We start from the raw sequence: 21,685 nt of genomic DNA on the forward strand, positions 1-21,685 counted from the left end.
CATCAAATGTTGATCTAAATTTCCGAAGAACAAAGAAATTATATCAGAATCAAATTCATAGGTACCTGCAGATTACTACATGGCTATGGCTTTATGGATGTATGTACAGGTTGCCTGGAAGGAATAGTAATTTGAGTTTGTAATATGTGTCTAGAAATCTAGAAACTGAGAGGTACTCTGATAGGAGAGGAAACAATATGAAAAAAAACAATAACTATAGAAATATAAAGATTCACCAAGAAACTCAGATAGCTGCATCCATTGTTGATTTTGCTGAACTAACTACTTTTGCAATATTTGAATAGCTTAAGTAATGATCACATCACATAACATGACGTCAAAATTGCAGCCATAAATTGGTGATACAAAATCAAAGTTACGCATAATCAAAGATAAAACTACGTCATCTCTAAAAAGTTATTATTCGTATGTTCATTCAATGTTTTCCCCAGTTTTTACCATTGAAGGGAGCACATAAACACCATAGCAAGAAAAAGTAACAAAGTTACATGCAGATTCCAATGTTTTTCCAAGAAAGAATACGCCTATCTGAAAACAGAATTTACCAACAAAAAAAGAAAATCACCTTGAAACAGAACCAAAGGCTGTGAATTTCTTGCCGACAGTGACGCGCGTGTCTCCATTGAACATGCACCCAAATAGCCTGCACAAAATATATGTGTATACCTTTTTCTCTGCCCAAGATTTGATTGACATTAAGAACCAACGGAAAAAAAAAATCAAAGAGTAAACTAATACCAGGAAGCATCTCATCCAATATCATAATATCTGAGAGCATTGTAAATTAAAATAGTACTTTCCAAATCATGACATGAATCCACGGAAGCATCTCACAAAGTATCACAATTCCTGCTGGGCACATGATACTGGTTGATGCAGATGGTGTGCAAGCGATGTCGACAGGTATCAAGCTACCTCCGACGCATCTAGAGATGTGGGTGCTCGGGATGGGGATCTTGCGCTCGCGTATGACAACCTTGCCGGAGATCTTGTCACGCCACCACTTGAGGAGGATGATCTGGCCAACTACGATTGTTGGGATGACCGTAGCAAGCAGTCGCCAGTCGCCAGTCGCCACCATGCATCCACCATCTTGGTTGCAGACATAAAAATGGGTAAATCAAAGTGCCAAAAGATATATATTTCATCGAGTCCATCACAACGAAATCAAATTGTAAGGACAGAATCCAGAAACGAAACGAACAAAAAATAGAGACGAAAAGTAGAGGAGAAGCTGCTAAAAGTCCCTTGCTCTGGTCGCTGCAGGTGTGGAAGGCAGCCACAGAAGAGATGTGAGGGTTAGACGGCAGACGCGCGCCCGAAGGCACATAACATGTGGACCGATGAATCGAAGAGAGGAGAAGCAGGCAAAGAGACCAAGCCGGAGGCGCGAGTGCCCGACGGCACAGATAATAGGGTTTCCGCAGAAGGCATGTCAAGTCTAGAACGGGGAGAGGATTGAGGGATTTGAAAAGGAAAAGACCAGGGTAGAGTCCTGCCGGCAGGTGACGGCACGGGAGACGGCCAGCGTCCGCCGGAATCGGAGATGGTGGCGCTTGGCTATGAGGTTGTCGAGAAAGAAAAAAGACGGGTCAAGAAAGAGACTTGGGCGAGCAGGAGACATCAAGAAGCAAAGCGTTGGGCGAGTGGAAGAGAGAAAATCTGTTACGGCAAGGATGAGAACTGCAATAAAGACAGGCACGTAATTGTTGGATAGGCCAGCCACGTAAACCTAAGAAAAACTCAAAAAAAGGAGAAAATCCAAATGCTAGCCGGTTTAGTATAGTAATAATAACTTATGTCGCTACCCAAGGGTTTTTGCATACAAGAAAACAATTGATATGTTGCCTTAACTCATGGGGTTTCTTTTCCCAATAACCCCTCTTAAGTTGTTTATGAATAATTGGATCACATTGTCAACTGTAGATTTGATACCACAAAGTCTCGTTTCTGTTCCCTTTTGCCTCCAGGTGCATCATGGAACCAATGTAAAAAAACATGTTACAAGAGGTGATGATATGCAGAAGGACCTAATGGCTACTTCACACACGAGAGAAAATGGGATATAAAGGAACTTAAAAGAAGAAATCCAGAGTACGATCCTTGTAGCATAGAAATCCTGTGTGCACCATTATTCTCGGCAACATGCAAAAACTATGTTGCAACATTTGAAACACACACATATAGTTGTGTATGCAACAAATCACTCTAATCATAACAACTTTTCAAGGAAAAAATTTCAAGTATGCAACATACAAGATAACACGTAACAACGCGAAAACACTGACATCATGAATGCAACATTTGCAGTAGATACCGGGGGTCATTCCACCCCGTCGCCCACGTGTTTGCTACAAAAAACACACATAATGTAGTAGCATGCCGAAACAAATGGAACATAAAAAATATTCAAATTAGTAACCTTCATATGCAGCACAAATTCCGCTGCCTTAGGCTTGTAGGATACTAATCAGGCTCACCGGAGCCTAGTGAGCAACAGATTTTTCTAGATATAATACCCATAGTTCAGTGCTTCCAAGAGGTCTTACAACAAATTCTTATCTTTTGAGAACCAGCTCGAAGTCATGGCAATTAGCTCCACAAGATCGATCTTGCGCGAGGGAAGCAACAAAGATAAAGTGGGGGGGGGGGGGGGGTATGGGTTGCTAAGACGGGAGGCAGATGGGCAACTGAGGTGATGTGGGCGAGGAGAAGCTCTCGTGGTGGAGAAATGGAGGAGCATCACATCGTCTATGTGGTGTAGTGGAAGATGGAAGAAGGGAACAACGGTAGGGAGCTGATGGAGGGTGGGTGGGCAGATGAGCATGAAACGGATGAAGAGATGCGCAAGAACAATTTGACCAATGTATAGATTGGCCATACCATATTGTTTCCCTTATTAAAACTGCTTTGAGAGGCTCCCATGTAGTTTCAGTAAAAAATATGCTATGTGTATGTGAAGTACACATATGGAAGTTGGCCATCAAGTTTATTGACGGTGTGCAACGTTTAATATAATTACCAAGTCATAAATGCGTTGATTACTTGGTTATTCAAAACTTTCAACTACAAGATACAACACATTGCTATCAGAATTGGTTGCATTATTTTCCATGATATTTGGTTGTACTTGTATAGAACATGGATATTTAGATTGAAATACGAGAACTAAAATTGCAAATAAATATGGTTTCTTGGATAGTTGTAATATTAATTGAATATATATAACTTCATAGAATAAAGATGGTTGGGAATTTTCCATGCATGGTTGCATGTGAAGGTCAACCTTTTATCATGCATAAATCATGTTGATGTGACATGTTTGGATTCCAAGATAAACATGTTTGTGGGGATAGTTATATAATATTTATTTTATATTCGCAGTGTATTAAAATGACAATGAGTAGTATTTTTCAATGTGCTACTACATGTAGAGATATGTCTTCTCGATGGATGATTACATGTTGACCCAACATGTTTACATGTTACAAGTATATAAGTATATGATAGTGAGTTGTAAGTATATATAATTTTTAGAAAGAGGCCCACCAGACAGAATAGATACTCGTCGCCTGCCTCTTGCCAGCTGTTGGCGCAAAAAAATTTCTTAAAAAGTGAGGGGGGGGGGGGGTTGGCATGCAAAAAAGATGAGATATAATTGAAGCAATGCCCAAGCGCTTTGTCAACACAAATTATTCGGCTTGGCGGGCCGTAGGGGCGGAGCTTGGACCACATTTTAGGGGGTGCAATGGGCGCGGGGGTGGGGGGGACCAAACAAGGCTTGGGTTAGACTTCATTCATGTGACAAAGTGATGCATGAGAGGTGACAGTTTGACATGTCGCCGAAAATGACTGTTAGTGACAAATTTAGGTTTTCACTGAAGACATGATCTTGCCCGACAGAAAAAACGGCACCGTCAGTAATTTATTTTCTATGACGGTGCTTCAGCAATGGTGGAGGTAATGTGGAAAATTTCACCACACCATATTTGATGTTGAAAACCGACTTTACATTATACAAGTGAAACGTCACATAATAATGTAACTTTTGTGGTGGAAGCAGCAAAGTTCCTCCAAGGAGGGAGTTTTGCAATAGTGCATCCCACGATAAACTTGTCAGTAACTCACACTTCAGAAGCTCCACCTCCTTTGCTATGCGATGTATCTCATGAGATGGGTCCAATACAAGACTGTTATTAGGCATCTTGTGAACATGGAACTGATCCATGACACAAAGCTCGCTTCCAGCATTGGTTGTGTCGAACTTAACTTTGAGGGCATCCCAGAAGTTCTTGGCAACCCGCATATGGAGATATACGTTAACCAACTTATCTATTATCACACTTAGAATGGCTCCCGCAAAGACAACGGTGGGCTCCCTAAATGCCTTCTCCTGATCCGGAGCAATCGTTCCCACATGAATGCCACCAACGATGCTCATCGCTAGAGCGAGAAGGTAGTCTTAGACTGCCAATGCTTAAAATGTGTACCCGTAAACGGGGCCTATTTCAATGTTGGAACAAAGCCTTGAATCAGTAAGTGTCTATATAGAAAGGTATACATGAGATTACCACTTTGAATCTCATACCAAAATCTAAACATGTGAGCATATACCGAACAAAAAATCGAAATATCTATGAACACAGTAAATACGGTACCACATGAACAAGTAAATAGGGGATGAACGGACCTTACCCTCCCGCAGGCCATGGAAGGGCAGAGGCAGAGGCAGTTGATGTGGTTTCCTCCTTGCCTACTTTTTGATAGCGCTGTCGGCCGCCGCGGCGTCGATGTTAGGGAAGTAGTCAAAGAAGAGGGCAAAGAAGAAGACGAACGGGAGGAGTCACGTCAAGACACTCCTCAAAAGGCTTATCATCCTTCTCTCGGAGTAGGATGACAAATGATGTGGTTTAGAAGGCCTTCTTTACCAATCGACATACACACTGCCGAGGGATGGGATCGCCGGAAGTAGCTACAGTGAGTGAAGCAGTAGATGATGGCTAGGGTTGCACGAGGAGGAACTCAGTGTGTTGGCTGTACTAGCTAACACGTGTAATATATAGATCGTTGGGTAGGGAGTAGTGGGCCCACGATAGATTCAATAAACAACCCACGGTCCAAAGTCTCAAACAGTGACGTATCCATTAACGACTCATAATTAATCCGATATTAATTAATCATTCCTGAACGATAAAAATAAAAGGCAAACATGTCATAGGTCTGAGCTCGACTCGTCTCATTCACAAAACACGACACACGCGTGGCGAAGGAGGAGCGTGGGTATAATATTCCTTTTTTCAATGCTCGAATAGCATGTAGAAGAGCAAGCCTTATAAAGGGGTCCCAACTCTCTTCAACTTGTGAGGTGGTATTAAACATCCCACCACCTTTTTATGCACGTACATGAGTCTTAGAGATTAACGAGAAAATTATTGTTTATATGGGCCAAGGGCCCATTTATAATTTCACAGGGGCTCTCAACCAAACAACCAGTAATGGCACTCTATATTATTTTTGGATACCATTAATTACTGTAAAATCTATAGGCAATGTAAGATCTTGAGCCGATATACATATCTCTCCCAGCTATTTCCTTGCTGTATGGTATTAATTGTATATACATCGAGTCAAGCAGGTGCATGAAGAGAAAGGACTCTCTTTTTGTTAAGGAACGCGGTTGATATTGTCCTATTTTGGGCATGGAAACACGGTTCATATTGCCTGGTTGATAAGATCATGTTTATATATTAATTACTTCTGCCAGGCTGGCCTATCCTAATTAATTGCCATAATTTGTTGCTACTTATTATTCCCTCAACCTTTGGCTATATATGCTCGTATACAGCAAAGGAGAATCATATAGCCACAGCCCAAACTAGTATAGGAGTACAAAAAATATAAGAGAAAGAATGGTCAACTCGTCAAGCACCCAATCTGAGCGAACCAGCGGGCTGAATATCCCCACGAGGAAATCCCCTCCAGCGGTGATTCATTTCGAAATGGGGGAGGCCTACGACTCACCAACCAAATCGTCCTCAAACACAAAGGACGAGGTAGTTCATGAGGGCATGAGAGAGGAGGAAGAAGCAACGTGCAAGTACTCGTCCAATAACCTCAAGAAAAAGCCCACAAAAATGAATTGGAAGGAGGTTGATGTTCCCACCTGGTTGAAGGAATTCAAATCATACAAGAATGGCGAGTGGAAGGTCCTCGTCAATAAAAGAGAAAACGGCACCACAGACTGGGTAAGTTGTTCTCCGATCCAAATCTGGGTAAGAATAGCGAACTAATTTATCTGTCCATTTAATTTGATTGATCTTAGGCCCTGTTTGGTTCCAAATAAGTCACCAACTTATAAGTTAAAAAGTGCAAAAATGACCTATTTTACCAAAAGATCCAACTTACAAGTCACCCAACTTATAAGTCATAAGTTGCTTCACCCCAACTTAAAACTTATAAGTCACCCACTTTTGCATGGAAAGGTGACTTATAAGTCAGATGACAACCAAACAGGCGTGACTTATAAGTCACTGGTTTTAAGTCACCTGACTTATTGAAATCAAAGAGGGCCTTAGAAGTACAGAGATATAGGGACTGTACTGTACGAGCTAGTGTGGTATTAGAATTCACATAGAGTAGGCAGGTGAGATTCTTTTCCATGGATGCTAGCCACGCAGGCCAGGGTAATCATAAATGTATTGATCCATCGCTTCCGCTGCCATAAATGAAGGGTAATCATGTATTGATCCATTCTGTGGTTGAATCAAGAAGATAAAACCAACTGCTGGACGAGGTATTTCTCCAATAAAAAATTCAATTTCCTTGCTAAAGAAATTGTGTGTATGGTCTCATACAGTACGTCAGTACGTATATGCAATAGTAATTAGAAGGTGCTTTTGTTCAGCGAGGTTATAATTTCTCCTTGCAGTGATATAGTTCACATGCGCATCCATCGGGTCCTCCTGCTTATATATCCACAAAGAATAAGTTTTACAACTGACCTTGATTGTATTTATCTGACTTATCCTACAGAGAAAAAATAAATCCTAATGTGTTCAAAATCTCATGTGACGGAACCCTATATAACCAAGTTCAGCCACAAACTGATCTCGACCAATAAAATTTAAGTACATACTGTAATTTCTAATTCATACCTAATAACGGTGTTACCTGAACGGTAAATTCGAGTTTCATCTTGACCAGTGGCTTCTTCTATTTTATCAAACCAATCAACCCTTTTTAACTGCATTGAAAAAGATAATAGCAAAAAAGTTGTATTTCCATTGTATGCATATTTTTCCACTTTATGTTCCATTGTATCCTGAGTCTCCTGACCCCTCTCTCGTGGTTGTAGATGCTGTTATGTTAATTCTATATGTCCAGCGAATACTTTGTGTTGATATTTGTTAAATTAACATTGAATAATCTGTAGATATCTATGTAATGTAAATACTTACTATTACATTAAAAATGATTTACATGCTACTATACTTCGGATTTGTAGCTATGTAGTACCTTTGTTTTTGCGGGGGGCTATGTAGTACCTTCTTTTCTTGTAGCTTTGTAGTACCTTCAGTTTGGTTAATTAGACCATTTATCTTTCTAGAGTGTTTTGTTGGTAACATGCCATCCTTATGTGTTTCGCGGTTGGTGTTATGTCTTAGAAATAACATGTTTCTTAGCTTTTTTTTTCATTCAGATACTAGCGCACACACACATAGAAGAACAAAAGTAAAATAACAAATTTTCAGCTTGATCTTTCTACTCTAGTTGCACAGGGTTGATGCATGACTCGTACCTTTTTTATGTTTTTTTTTTGCAGAAATATATCCATCAGAGATATCAGAAAACATTTCGCTCAGCACCTGGTGTCCGTTTCTTCCTGGATGGCAGCAAGATGAACCGGGTGTTTGAAGGAGAAAAACTACGAAATAAGGTAACCATGTATATATATTTTATTCAAACAATTACAGTACGAATGTAACATTATCTATAGTCATGATATCTTAGTATTTGGCATTGAAGTTTGTCATGTAGGGTATAAATTGATGTGCCCTATATTTCTTTATTTTTTTGAGTCGAAAGATTGCAATTGTATTATCATGTCAGCACAATCATTACAATGAGATAGCACGAGCAGTGCCAAATCCAATGGTAGTTGGCCCATAAAGACTGCCGCCCTACCACCGATCGGAGAATGCTTGCCTAGTTCATGAGCACATTTGTTGCCATCTCTTCCTATCTTTCGAAAAACAATGTCCAATCTAACCTGTAGAAGCTCGCTAATCACTATATAATTTTCTCTACAAGCTACTAAAGGGGTAGCAGGTGACAAAATGTTCAAAATGTTTTCATTTCCAAAGTCAAGAGCAGCTTTCAGCCATGTGACACACGCTCAAGCTTCAACCTCTTTGACACTTGCACAAGCATGGATTTTTACGCTGTCAGATCTTACAAGTCCGCACATAGAATCTCTTATAATGAACCCAACACTAGTTTCTCCAGATGGCTACAAATGCAGCATCCATGTTAACTTTGAGCCATCCCATAGAGGTTCAGTCCATCTAGACATTCCTGCCAGACTAGGTCCAGGTTTGTTCAACACTGACATATGGCACTTCACGGGAGCAGTAGCATGAACCGACTTCTTTCCCTTATCCTCATAGTTTTAAATGGCCCGCTATAGCCCCACTATAGCCTCGCTATAGCCTTTTCAGCAAGGTGCCGCTAAATGGTATCATGTACAAATATGCCGCTATAGCCCGCTATAGCTGATTTAGAGGCTCGCCGCTATTTGTCGTAGCCCGCTATTTAAAACATTGATCCTCAGTAGCGAGGCACTCACCCAAAAAAGTCACAACATAGTTTTGTAGGAATCTAATCGAGTCTATAAAGGAGTGGTTCCCTTGGTCGTGGATCACGTTATTTCAGAGGAACCAAGCACGCCAGAAAAGTACAGGTACCAAATCCCTCTGCCTTGGTTTGATTTCTGAAAGGTGTATTAGAAGCCTGTCAGGCCCACTGTAAATAAAAGTCCTTTCCTCCGAAAGATCCCACACTACACGCATCTGATCTCGCAAGGCACGGGCTTTGGTGCAATCCACCACAACATGAAAACTGTTTTCATCCGCCATCCCACAAATATTCCTTTGCATTTGTTCTGCTTTGTAGCAAGGTTATCAGAGGCCAGCCTCCAACCAAAGGAGCGGACCTTGTTTGGGATATCATATTCCTCACCAGTTTCCACATATTATTGTCCCCTTAGGAGCAGTGCTACTTCGAGTGTGGTTGTCATCGCAGTGCTTAAAATTATATGCCAACTTGTAAGCACTACGGACAGAGAAATGCCCGGACGATTCATAGTGCCAAGCCATAGCATCCTCCATCTCGTGAACAAGGATCTTTATCTTCAAGATCACCGCCGCATCATTTGTCCAAAATACCTCTCTCACCAACTCCTCACTCCATTCCTTACTCTCAAGCAAGAACAGATAACACACTCTACCCGTCCTTGACCGTTTCCTACTACCAATAATTTTTAGGGACGATTGTGTAGAAATCCAATTATCCCTGCAAATACGGATGCAATTTCCATTTCCAACCCTCTAGATTACTCCTTTCCTCGATAGCTCCAAAGCAAATCCGATTCCCCTCCACGCTTGTGACGCTTCAGGAGAAAACACTGTATCAAGGACATTGACATTAGGGTAGTACCTTGCTTTGTAGAGGAGAGCACACAAACTCTCTGGCGACAGGATTAGTCTCCATGCCTGCCACGCTAAGAGAGCATGGTTGAAGCAACAAGTGTCGTGGAAACCCATTCCTCCCTTCTGTGCTTCCTCCTCCCCCCCCCCCCCAAAAAAAAGAATTGCCGAATAAGTTTCATATAATCTTCGTGGAAACTCATCGATGTCTTAAACAGACTCATCGTGTAAGTGGGAAGTGCTTGAAAAACACATTTGGTGAGAACCTCTTTTGCAGTCAGGGCCATATATTTTTCATTCCAACCGAGAGCCTATTGCTGAACCTATCGTCGATAGGCTGAAACTTCTCCGCCTTCATCCGCCCTTCTAGCATGCGGAGCTACATGTATTTCTCCTCGAAAGTACAATTTTGGACACCCAGAACATCCTTCAGTTTTTCCAACCTAGCTTCAGGGGGATGTGCCCTATATTTCGACTGTACGTTTTATAGTAAATAACATTTTGAAATATAGATGGATGTATGCAAAAGCTGAAGACAACGAGTGTATGTGTGTGTGCGTGTCTGTGTGTGGGTTGCCTACACACACATCAAATGACATCCGTTCTGGTCCCTTCCCTTCTCTGATTTCTTTTATCAGCCTAAAGTAAAGCTTATTGGGTTGCCTACCTTTCCCACTCGACGAAAGGGAATTAACTTCCTTTCCTTGGTGTGGCCCATGCAATTTCCTCTATTTATACATATACTGTTTAACATTTTTGTTTTGAAGATTTGTCTTCACACCTTTTCATTTGTTTACTCTATGCAGAAGAAGAATAATCCCCATTTTCAAGAAACTGGTAAGAACCCCAACTATACAACTTAGACTGCTTGTGTTCACACAAAATTTCCGGCTATTTTGTATTTTAACTCTAAAAATTTACCTCATATAGATACACAGTTTACCCATTCCATTGTTTTATATTGAAATACTAAATTTCAATCATTTTGTTTATTTAAAGTGTTTCCTTATTCTAGAGCGTTATATTACTAGCTTCAACTCACGCAATATTTTGTAAAGTAGGTGCAAGTAAAACTGGAAGAGGAAGGAAGGCTGCTGATACTAGGACAAGGGCTTTAACGCATGGAAAACCATTCCACTATGTGCCAGAGAACCTCCCAGTAGGTTTCATATAACCTCCGAAATATCCCAGGAGACGAATAATAGCAGTTCTTCTAGTACTAGTAGTCTAGTCTATGAAGCTAGCTACACACTATAACATGTATCTTGTTGCATGGCATGACAACAATATGAACTTCATGGAGGAACATGCCTGTTATGATGATTTTTTATATGCTATTATGTAAGATCGATAGTTACACACCGGAAATTATCTCCCTGACTTTAATAATTATAGACCGATACTTTTCACACAGTAGTATGTTGCTGTATCATTTGCGGAAACCCAATTTGGCTCCCGGGTGCAAATCCTCCTACGCACGGAAATAACTTTTGAAATGTCAAGAAAAGTTCAAACGAAATTGTATGCGTCCTTAGTCACACCCTAATGCTACCTGTAAATTTTTAGGCAAAAAGCTTAAGCATTTGGCCTTTGCAAAAACCAAAAAAAAATTAAACACCAAATATAACCCCAAAATTGTTTTTTCACTCCGTTTTACATGAAATTTACCAAGCATGCTTGCCACACTAGCAGAACAACTAGAAAAAAAAAATCAGAATTTTCTGAAATCATTTATTTGGTTTACTGTTCAAACGGGTGTGAGTATGCTCCCTTTTTATGCATGTTCGTGGTGATATTAGCTAGTGTTAATGAGTGTCTGATGTTGGAGTTGAGCTAATAGAACAGTTTCGTATAACCATGTACTGTTATATGGTTATGTGCCCTTTAAATATAATTGCATAAATTCAAATACTAGTTGAATTCCAGCTTATGTAACTAGATTTAACTTAGATATATATGTGAAGAAAATACACTTCACATGTTGTTGTTCAGCTTATGCTATGTTTCAATGTGAAGGACAAATTAGAAGAACTACATATTTATGTTATCATTTTCTCATGCTGTTTTCTGTGAATATAATTATTATTATATTACTGATGTAAATAAACCACATCTCAAATGTTTATTTAGAAACTGGAAAGTGGAAATAAAATAATAAGCTTACTCGATCTAAGAGGACACCATAATCTAAAAAATGGCATTTCCCCAGTTAACTCCTCACATAGAAACCTTTGTGGAAACTTATATGCGCTATGGACAAAAATAAGCTTATTTTTATAGCTAATGAGCTATGTACCTCATGATCTGATTCAGACCATCGTATCGTTTGAATTTCAGAATCTCATTGAATCAGAAGGACTAACTAATATCTGATTGTTTATGTGTCCCATCCATTTGGGCCTTGCACATCATATATAAGTTGTGATACCCACTTGAGTCTTTGGCAAATTAATTCTCCAAAATCCAGTACTTCTGTGAACATGGACATATCTTATCCATTAGCAATACATCAAATAGTTTATTTCTTCAATAGATCAAGTTCATTATCAAGACCTTTCCATGCCGAAGAAGCATCTGAATAAACACATAAAATATCTTCACCTGATAGTGCCATATTTGCTTTCATACCATGCACACAAAATAAATATCCGAGGTTATATGAGTTTTGGCTAACCTCTAGGTGTTCGTGCTACTATATTTCTATGTTACGTTCGTGCTAATATATGTATGTTTCGTGCTTATTCTTTATCTTTACTCCTTGAATATTTATGTATGTATGAATGATGCAAGTAACCCCACATGGAACAATATTTTTGTAGGAGTAACAAATATTTTGATTTACATTTTTCCATGAACAAAAACAAGTAACAAAAGTAGTTTTAAAACATTAAAGAAGTAAATTTTGTATGAGCAAACAGATGTTCATGCTTATTATTTATCTTTGCTCCTTGAATTTTTATGTATTTATGAATCATGCAAGTAACACCACATAGAACAACATTTTTGTAGGAGTAACAAATATTTTGATTTACATTTTTCCATGATAAAGAACAAGTACTAGAAGTAATTTTTTAAATGTCAAAAGAAGTATATTTTCTATGAACAAACACAAGCGGGCCTAAGTAAAACATGAGATAGTTATTTGCATCTTGCCGCATTTTTATGTTAAAAGAAGTAATTTTTGAAATGATAAAAGAAGGGGCGTATATGTTTGTTAGAGGTTTATTTACCGAAGCAACGTTATATTTAGACATTTTAGCCGAAGCATTTTTCGCTAAACATGGGTGCCTTTGTGCTATAAAAAAGTGTTGGTGCCCCTATGCAGGTGGGCTGGTTTCTCTTTGGGGCTGGTTATTTTCTCATGGCCCAACATCTATTCGGCAGCCCACAGCGCAATAACATTTTTTTATCCTGAACTCTGCACTGCACTACACTGCACTCTATTTTAACTGAACAAATAATCTATTGACTTTAAGTGAAAATATCATTAGAAGAATTCAGGCAAGTTATGCTTCACACAACTTCAGCTAGCAAATAACCCCTAGAATAACTAAAACTACTAGCTAGACACACTAATTGAAACTAGGGACCCCTGAAACTAGCTTGACACAAGGAAAAGAAATGCATAGGAATGACACAACAATAAAATGCTCTAGCCATCATATTTGCTTGCTGCTTCAAATCGATCAGCTGCTTTAGTTCCTTGCTCATTTTCTGCAATTCACACTTCAGTTCAGCATTGTCCACCATCGGATCTGCTTTGTCTACCAAATGGGGGGCGTGTTCAACAACAAGTGGCCCCCGAAAATTGAGCTCTTTGGTTGACGCGTCCAATTTCAACCTCTCAACGTACTCTCGAGCCTCTCAAAATGCCCACATTTCTTCAGAACCTGAAAAACCAGGGTCAGCGGAGAATGAACCCTAGATCCACTTCTCAAATTCGACGAAGAAAAGAAAGAAATCGGGTGAAATTAGACCATGCGATTGACAGAAGACATATATCTGACCTGCCCCGGCTGTGGCCTTCTCTAACATTTCACGAACTCACGCCCATGGTTACCATTTTGTTCCTTCACACAAGTCAAACGCTTCAGAGGTTCCATGCGCGCGCAATCGGGGCATTTTTTCAACAACACCGGGCCGTACTGCGGCCGGGTCCATGATTGGCGGGAGGATGAAGTCGAACTAGACATCCCTCGCCGGCGGCACGCTTCATTGTCGGAGAGGAGGAAGAACAAGAAGGGGAAAGGAAAGGGAAGGAAAAGCAATGGGGTAGCAATGGGGCTGGCTCGGGCTCGTGGCTGGCTCGGGGCACACTGATGAGCACGGGTTGCTCATGTGGATAGGCTGTGGGTCCTGCACGCATGTTAGTAAGTGGTGGGTCCCATGTTGATGTGGATAACTGATGGATCCCATGTGTCATAACTCAAATCGCTAACCCCTAGTGTCTTGCATTTCATGGTTAAACAACCCATGTCGCATAGGAGCTATAGTTGGATTCAAAAATGACGCACAAAAGCTATTTTTGTCAACTACGTCGTACCCTTTCCAATTCACCTCAAATACGTCCCTACGAGCTATTGACCCACCTGAAACACACACTACTAGCAGTGCAACCCGAGTGTCCTTGATTTTAATACCCATACATATAATGCATTCATATCAATATATCATCATCACACACACATGCACATTCCATACATATGATTACAAACAAACACATCGTACATTCATCAACAACAAAACGTAACTTTATTGCTTTTCAGCCTCATGCCATAATTTCCCGGAGAATCCAGTTGAAGGAATATGTTGCATAATCCACCTCAACTTTTTTTAATTGTCACTAAATAAAGACATAACAAATTTAACACAAATTATATGCAATTATGACATATATACTAAAACACAAGTTATACCCATCCCAGCACCTCAGCATGTGCGAAGGGTGTCATGGAAGTTGTTGAAGTAGACTCAATTGGGCCTCCCGTCGCTGTGGGAGTGGCTGCGCAGTCGTGTGCGTGCTTGGGCTGCCATGGCTCGACTGCGGGCTGGTTGGAGTTGCCGGCCTAGACGAGCTTGTGTGGCGGCGACCGTCCATGGCCACCACATCCTTGACACTAGTAGGAAAAGGGGCTATAGCCCCGGTTCACGAACCGGGGCTAACAAAGCGGGACTAATGCTAGCCCCGGTTCGGCCCCGAACCGGGGCTAATAGTCCTCCACGTGGCGGGGCTGGGGGCGAGGGGGGGGAGGGGTATTAGTCCCGGTTCTAATTACCAACCGAGACTAAAGGCTCGGTCTGTTTATTTTGTTTGACCCGAAAAGGTATATTTTTTTTTATTTCTTTCAAATTTAATTTTTGAATAATTTTTGATTTTTTTAATGTTTTATTCCAATTTTCAAATCTTTGAATTATTTGACAATTTAATCTCTAATCACTCATCCTCACTGCTCTAGCGTGGATCACTCATTCCAAATCGTCTAACTTCCCAGCCGGTCACTCATCCTGTCACTGCTTCAGCCCGAGCACGCTTAACTTTCGGGTTCTATTGCCCCTGGTTTCCAAGTGTGCACTTGTTGTTTCCCTAACAATAGTAAGTTATCAATCCTATTAACTCTTAGTTCTTGATGTCACATGATTTAATTTTTTGAAATCCAAATAATTATTAAAATAAAGAAAATAAGTAATATTATTATTGAATTTCAATGAAAATAAAATAAGTAATAGTATTATTTTATTCGTTTTTTTGCCATTTATTCATTTAATATGGCATAGTCAATATATTTAAATATGTAAATCGAAATGTGACAAATAATATTGGGATGTTACCGCAAAAACAGGATACACTTCGTGTACAAACTGGATCATCTCCCTTTAAGTATCAAGGTTTCGGACGAAAACTCGTCTGTTACAAAGGCATTTTTTTTGAAAACTATTTCAACTCCAGACTTTTTGTGCATTCAATATGCACCATACTACAACAAGTTAAAATATACAGAAAGAACTAACTAAAAATAAAAATAAAAACAATTAAAGGACTAAAACAATTATATAAGCAAAACGGTATTGTTTTAATTAAAATCCTAATTGAAATTATTCTGAAAATAACCAAATAAATCTTAATGTGACAACAATCTAACACATGACTAGGAGTAAAAAGAATTAAATTAAAAACTATTTGTAAACTCAAGTTATTCACAATCTGGGTTTGAACCAAATTTGAACAAATTCGGATTTAAACCTTTCAAATTTGAAAACTAATGGCACAAACAAAAACTAGACGAATATTTGAATCCAATGCAAAAAGGAATCACTCAAAAACATAAAATATCCTAATAGATATAAGCAATTTAAAACAGAAACTACAAACAGAAAAAATAATTAAAAATGAAAAAAAACAAAAATTCAGAACCCCACGAACCGGGATTAAAGGGTTTGGAGGCTTTAGTCCCGGTTCGTGTCCCGGTTCGAGAGACGAACCGGGACTAAAGCCTCCAAACCCTTTAGTCCTGGTTCGAGACACGAAACGGGACTAAAGGTCCCATTTGAACCGGGACTGATGCCCGACCGGCGCCCTTGCCGCTCGAATCGGGACTAATGTGTAAATCGAGCTGGGCGAAAGCCCTGTTTTCTACTAGTGTGAGATGCACCTGAGAAAAAGCGGCGGATTCGATGCAGGATTTGACACCAGAGTTGGTCTGTGGTGGCGGCGGCGCAAGGGGATTGCGGTGGACGGATAGTGTTGCGACCGGTAAAAGGGAGACGAAGGTGTATATATAGCGCTGACTTGGTCAGTTTGCGGTCCGCTTATAAAAAGTTTATGCGTCGAGCTAATTCTAGTGACATGTTAGGGCCGCAAAAATGCTACATCTGATAAAACGGCCAAAATTTTACAGACTGTTGAGGTTTTGCGTGATCTGTTAGAGATGCTCTAAGGAGACATTAGTTGCGCCCTATAATAGTTTGGTTCTCATTTATTTTATATTTTGGAGATCGGATATCATTTATTAGTGCAAATCTATAGTCAATAATGTGCATGGATGGGGGCGGTTGTAAGATCTTCAACCGATATACATATATCTCCTAGCTATTTCCTTGCTGTATAGTATTTATTATATATACATCCAATCAAGTACATGCATGAAGAGCAAGTACTCTCATTTTGGTTTGTAACACGTTTAATGTTTATCCCATTTTGGGCGAGGAAACACGGTTCATATTGTCTGGTCAATAAGATCATGTTCGTATCATGTTCATTAATTGCCATTATGTATTGCTAATAACTCCCTCAACCTTTGGCTATATATGTTCGTATATAGAGCAAACGAGACTCATATAGCCACAAGCCCAAACTACAAGAAAGCAGAATGGTCTCCGTAGAGTCAAGAACCCAATCTGAGGGAAGCACCGGGTCGAAGACATCCTCGATGGAAGCCCCTCCAGCGGTGATTCATTTTGAGATGGGAGGTATGAACGAATCACCAACCAATTGGTCCAAGAACACAAAGGACGACGCAACGAGCAAGGACTTGTCCAATAACATCAAGGGAAAGCCAAAAAAGATGGATTGGAAGGAGGTTGATGTTCCGAGCTGGCTGCAGGAACTAAAATCATACAACGATGGTGACTGGAAGGTCCTCGTCAATAGGCAAAACGGCAGGAATGACTGGGTAAGTTTCTTGAATCCAAATCTGGGCAAGAATGGCCAACTGATTTATCTGTCCATTATATTTGATCGATCCTAGACGTGCATAACTAGAGGGTGTACGTATACCTCCCCTGCAAGGTACGAGCTAGTGTGGTAATAGAATTCACATAGGTAGGCAGGTGAAAATCGAGATCCGTTTTTTTGTGTGCGATGGTGCGTGCAGAAATTGAGATCCTGTCCGTCTCGTCGTGTCACGACCGCTGTCATAAATGAACGGTAATCATCTGTTGATCCATTCCACGCTTGAATCGAGAAGATAAATCCATCTACTGGACATGGTGTTTCTCTGGTAAAAGTACCGATTTCCATGCTGAAAGAAATTGTGTGGATATGTTCATAGTATGTGTATATGAAATTAATTAGAAGGTGCTCTGGTTTAGTGAGGTTGTAATTTATCCTTGCAGTCATAGTTCACATACACACTTGCCTCAGTTCCTCCTGCTTACCCACATAAAATATTTGTACTGCTGACCTTGATTGTATTTATCTGATTTTTTTTTTTGCGATGGATTGCATTTATCTCATTTACTCAGACATAGTATCCCCTGCGATATAAACCTAGATATTCCATTTCAGCCACAAACCGATCTCAACCGATCAAATTGAAGTACATATTGTAGTTTCTAATTCGTACCTAATTACGTTATTACCTTAACTTCATCTTGACAAATAACTTCGTTTATTTTATCAAACCAATCAACACATTTTGATGGCATTGAAAAATATAATAGCAGTAATGGTATATTTTCATCGTATGCATATCTTTCTCCTTATATTTTATTTTTGTATCACGGCCCCTTTTTAGTTAGTTATATAAGTTTATATATTACATCCATATGTCCAATGAATACTTTGTGTTGAAACTCTTAAAATTAATACTGAATAATTTGTAGATATTTATGCAAATACTTACTATTACATTATGAATGATTTACATGTCACTATACTTTGGATTTGTTGTTATGTAGTTTTTACCTTCAATTTTCCTAGACCACTTATCTTCCTAGATTGTTTTGTTGCCAACATGGCCATATTTATGTGTCTCACAGTTGATGTTCGGTCCTAGAAATATTCTGTTTCTTAGCTATTTTATTATTTTTCATTCAGATACACGCTCGCACACATGGATGATGTTCTTAGCTTGATCCTGCTATTCTAGTTGCACATGCATGGTTGATGCATGACTTCTACCTTAATTTCCCAAATTATATTTTTTTTCTTGCAGAAGTACATCCATCAAAGATATAAAAAAACATTTCGCTCTGCACCTGGTGTCCGTTTCTTCCTGGATGGCAAAGAGATGAACCAGGTGTTTAAAGAAGAAAAACTACGAAAGAGGGTAATCATGCATTATATTTTCTTCCAAATTTTACAGTAGAGATGTAACACTATCTACAATTACTTCCCTTAGTACTTGCACATTCAATTTGTCCAGTAGGGTACACATTCATGTGCCCTATATATTGACTGTACGTTTTACTTCAAAACAGCATTTTAGAATATAGATGGATGTATGCAAAACCTCAAGACAACAAGTGTGTATATAACTATATGTACAGCTTTCAAATTAAATGACAGCGGCCGTCGTCTCTTTCCTTCTTCCATGCATCCTATTCCGTAATCGTTTTTTGGGAGTCTAAATTAAAGCTTATGTGGTTTGCCTACCATACCTACTCCATGAAATCAAATGAACTTCTTTTCTTTGGCGCCCATGCAATTTTCTTTATTTGTAAATGTACTGTTTAATATTTTAGTTTTCAAGATTTGTCTTCTGACATTTTCATCTGTTTATGTTATGCAGAAGGAGAATGATACCAATAGTGAGGCAAGTGGTATGGACCCCAACTATGTACTTCACAAAAAACAAATCCAACAGTTTTGTATTGTAACTCTAGAAAATTATCTCATATAGATACACAACTTACCCATTCCATTGTTTTATATTGGGATACTAAATTTCCATTTTTTTAATCGAAGTGTTTCTTTATTCTAGAGAATTACTAGCTTCAACTAACCCAATATTTGCAAAGCAGGTCCAAGTAAACCTAAAGGAGGAAGGAAGGCTGCTGATACTAGGACAAGGGCTTTGACGATTGGAAACCCAGTCCAGTATGTTCCGGAGAAGCTTCCAGTAGGTTTCATATAACTTCTGAAATATGCCAGGAGATGAATAATAGCAGCTTGTGTAGTAGTCTAGTTTATGAAGCTAGCTACAAATTACAATATGTATCTTGCTGCATGACATGAGAACCATATGAAACTCATGGAGGAACATATCTATTTTGTTGTGATTTCTTATATGCTATTATGTAAGCTCAACAAGTATAGACTGAAGATTATGTGCCTGGATTTCATAAAAGGACCGGTATTGTTTACAAAGATTTATGTTGTGGTAATGTTTGTTGTGTTTGTTCGATCAAGAATATATATTTTTTGGATCTTCCTTTATTTATTCCATAAATTACTTACTTCAGCATGCATGCCTCTTGGTTGAGCTGGGGGTGTGAGTATTCTCCCTTTTTATGCAAGTTCGGGTGATGCTAGTGTTAATGAGAGTCTGATGTTGGAGCTAATAGAATTTTTTTTCATATAGACATATAATATTATATGCTTAGGTTTCCTTTAAATCTAATTGCATTGCTTTATATATAAGTTGAACCGAGCTTTTGTACCTTGCTAGATTTAGCTTAGATATACATTTCAAGAAAATACACTTCACATGCAGTAGTTAAGTTTATGGTATGTTTTCTCCCCACAAAAAAGAGCTATGCTATATATGTTTGCATGTGAAGGACAAACTAGAAGAGCTGCATATTAATTTTATAATTCTCTCATGCTCTTTTTTGTGATTATAATTATATTATCATTGATGCAAAGAAATCCCATCTTAAATGTTCTCCAAAAATTGGAAAGTAGAAACAGAAGAATAAGTTACTTGATCTAAGAAGAAACCATAACCTGCCACTGAAAATCGTTATTTCCCCCTATCGCAGAAAAAATCGTTATTTCCCCAGTTATCTCCTCACATATAAAACTTTGTGGAACAAGCTGGCCGAAGTTTTTGCTGCGGAAGTTTTTGCTATGTCACACGCTGTTGCACTTCCTGCACAAAGGGGCGTGGTTCGTTTCATATTTGGGACTGATTCTCAGCTCTTAATGGAGACTGTGGATGTGGACAAGGTGGACTCGTCGGTGTACGCAACAGTCATAGAGGATCTAAGTACAAACTTAAGATGCGGTTCTTCCAATATGTAACTTCAGTGTGTAGGCGTAGTGCCAATTCATCGCTCACGAGCTAGATACCATCGGTCGTGCTTGCAAACCAAATATTGTTGTAGAATAGGAGTATGATTTACTAGTCAAGTGTCTTCTTGTGTTTTGCGTGATTTTTCTCGAACGCCGTTCAGTTATAAAGTGTCTTCTTTAGACTCAAATCAAACAAAAAACTTTGTGGAAGCTTTATGTGCGCTATATACATAAAACAAGTCTGGTTTTATAGCTACCGTGCTATGTACCTAGTGTCTCTTTCACACTATCATGCCGCTTTAATTTCAGAATCTCATCATATCAGAAGGAATAAATCACTAGTAGAAAAAGGGGCTTCCGTCCCAGCTCAATTTACACATTAGTCCCGGTTCCATTACGAAGCGGGACTAATGTTAGCATTAGTCCCGGTTTGAACGGCAAGGGCGCCGGTCGGTCATTAGTCCCGGTTCAAAAGGGACCTTTAGTCCCAGTTCATGTCTCGAACCGGGACTAAAGGGTTTGGAGGCTTTAGTCCTGGTTCGTGCCTTGAACCGGGACTAAAGGGTAGACCTTTAGTCCCGGTTCGAGACACGAACCGGGACTAAAGGGGTTTTGTATTTTTATTTTTTCCAGTTTTTAAATTTTATTTCTGTTTGTAGTTTCTGTTTTAAATTGCTTATATCTTTTAGGATATTTAAATTTTTTTGAGTGATTCTTTTTGCATTAGATTCAAACTTTTTTCTAGTTTCTGTTTGTGCAATTAGTTTTTAAATTTGAATGGCTTAAATTTGAATTTGTTCAAATTTGCTTCAAACCCAAATTATGAATAACTTGAGTTTACAAATAGTTTTTAATTTAATTCTTTTTTCTCCTAGTCATCTGTTAGATTGTTATCACAGTAAGATTTATTTGGTTATTTTTAGAATAATTTAAATTTGGATTTTAATTAAAACAATATTGTTTTGCTTATATAGTTGTTTTAGTCATTTAATTGTTGTTTTTTATT

At 39.0% G+C, this 21,685-nt stretch overlaps 2 protein-coding genes and 1 pseudogene across 3 annotated transcripts; 2 read left to right on the forward strand and 1 right to left on the reverse strand.

Moving 5' to 3' along the window:
• Positions 1–459: 459 nt before the first annotated feature.
• Positions 460–1,351, reverse strand: LOC123440820 (annotated as a pseudogene).
• Positions 1,352–5,896: 4,545 nt separating this feature from the next.
• Positions 5,897–11,098, forward strand: LOC123440821. Of its 2 annotated transcripts, none has more exons than XM_045117366.1 (4): positions 5,897–6,266; positions 7,844–7,957; positions 10,532–10,562; positions 10,784–11,098. In XM_045117366.1, the coding sequence occupies exons 1-4, from the start codon at positions 5,931–5,933 to the stop codon at positions 10,897–10,899; spliced, it is 597 nt and encodes a 198-aa protein (XP_044973301.1). In that variant the 5' UTR covers positions 5,897–5,930; the 3' UTR covers positions 10,900–11,098. The 2 variants fall into 2 exon arrangements, with proteins under 2 accessions (XP_044973301.1, XP_044973302.1); XM_045117367.1 differs by having other exon boundaries at positions 10,787–11,098.
• A 5,978-nt stretch (positions 11,099–17,076) lies between these two features.
• On the forward strand, positions 17,077–19,688 carry LOC123440822. The gene is made up of 4 exons (XM_045117369.1): positions 17,077–17,395; positions 18,659–18,772; positions 19,235–19,265; positions 19,467–19,688. The coding sequence occupies exons 1-4, from the start codon at positions 17,093–17,095 to the stop codon at positions 19,577–19,579; spliced, it is 561 nt and encodes a 186-aa protein (XP_044973304.1). The 5' UTR covers positions 17,077–17,092; the 3' UTR covers positions 19,580–19,688.
• Positions 19,689–21,685: the final 1,997 nt, after the last annotated feature.

Source organism: Hordeum vulgare, chromosome 3H (genome assembly GCF_904849725.1).
Source record: "Hordeum vulgare subsp. vulgare chromosome 3H, MorexV3_pseudomolecules_assembly, whole genome shotgun sequence".
Lineage (NCBI taxonomy): Eukaryota > Viridiplantae > Streptophyta > Magnoliopsida > Poales > Poaceae > Hordeum > Hordeum vulgare.

Excerpts from the sequence above, each read along its gene's own strand:
- LOC123440821 (XM_045117366.1), top strand. The coding sequence starts at position 5,931 with ATGGTCAACTCGTCAAGCACCCAATCTGAGCGAACCAGCGGGCTGAAT. Across the intron at positions 6,267-7,843 it reads AAAACGGCACCACAGACTGG|AAATATATCCATCAGAGATA; the intron begins GTAAGTTGTTCT and ends TTTTTTTTGCAG. Across the intron at positions 10,563-10,783 it reads TCCCCATTTTCAAGAAACTG|TAGGTGCAAGTAAAACTGGA; the intron begins GTAAGAACCCCA and ends TATTTTGTAAAG.
- LOC123440822 (XM_045117369.1), top strand. The coding sequence starts at position 17,093 with ATGGTCTCCGTAGAGTCAAGAACCCAATCTGAGGGAAGCACCGGGTCG. Across the intron at positions 17,396-18,658 it reads AAAACGGCAGGAATGACTGG|AAGTACATCCATCAAAGATA; the intron begins GTAAGTTTCTTG and ends TTTTTCTTGCAG. Across the intron at positions 18,773-19,234 it reads AAGAAAAACTACGAAAGAGG|AAGGAGAATGATACCAATAG; the intron begins GTAATCATGCAT and ends TATGTTATGCAG.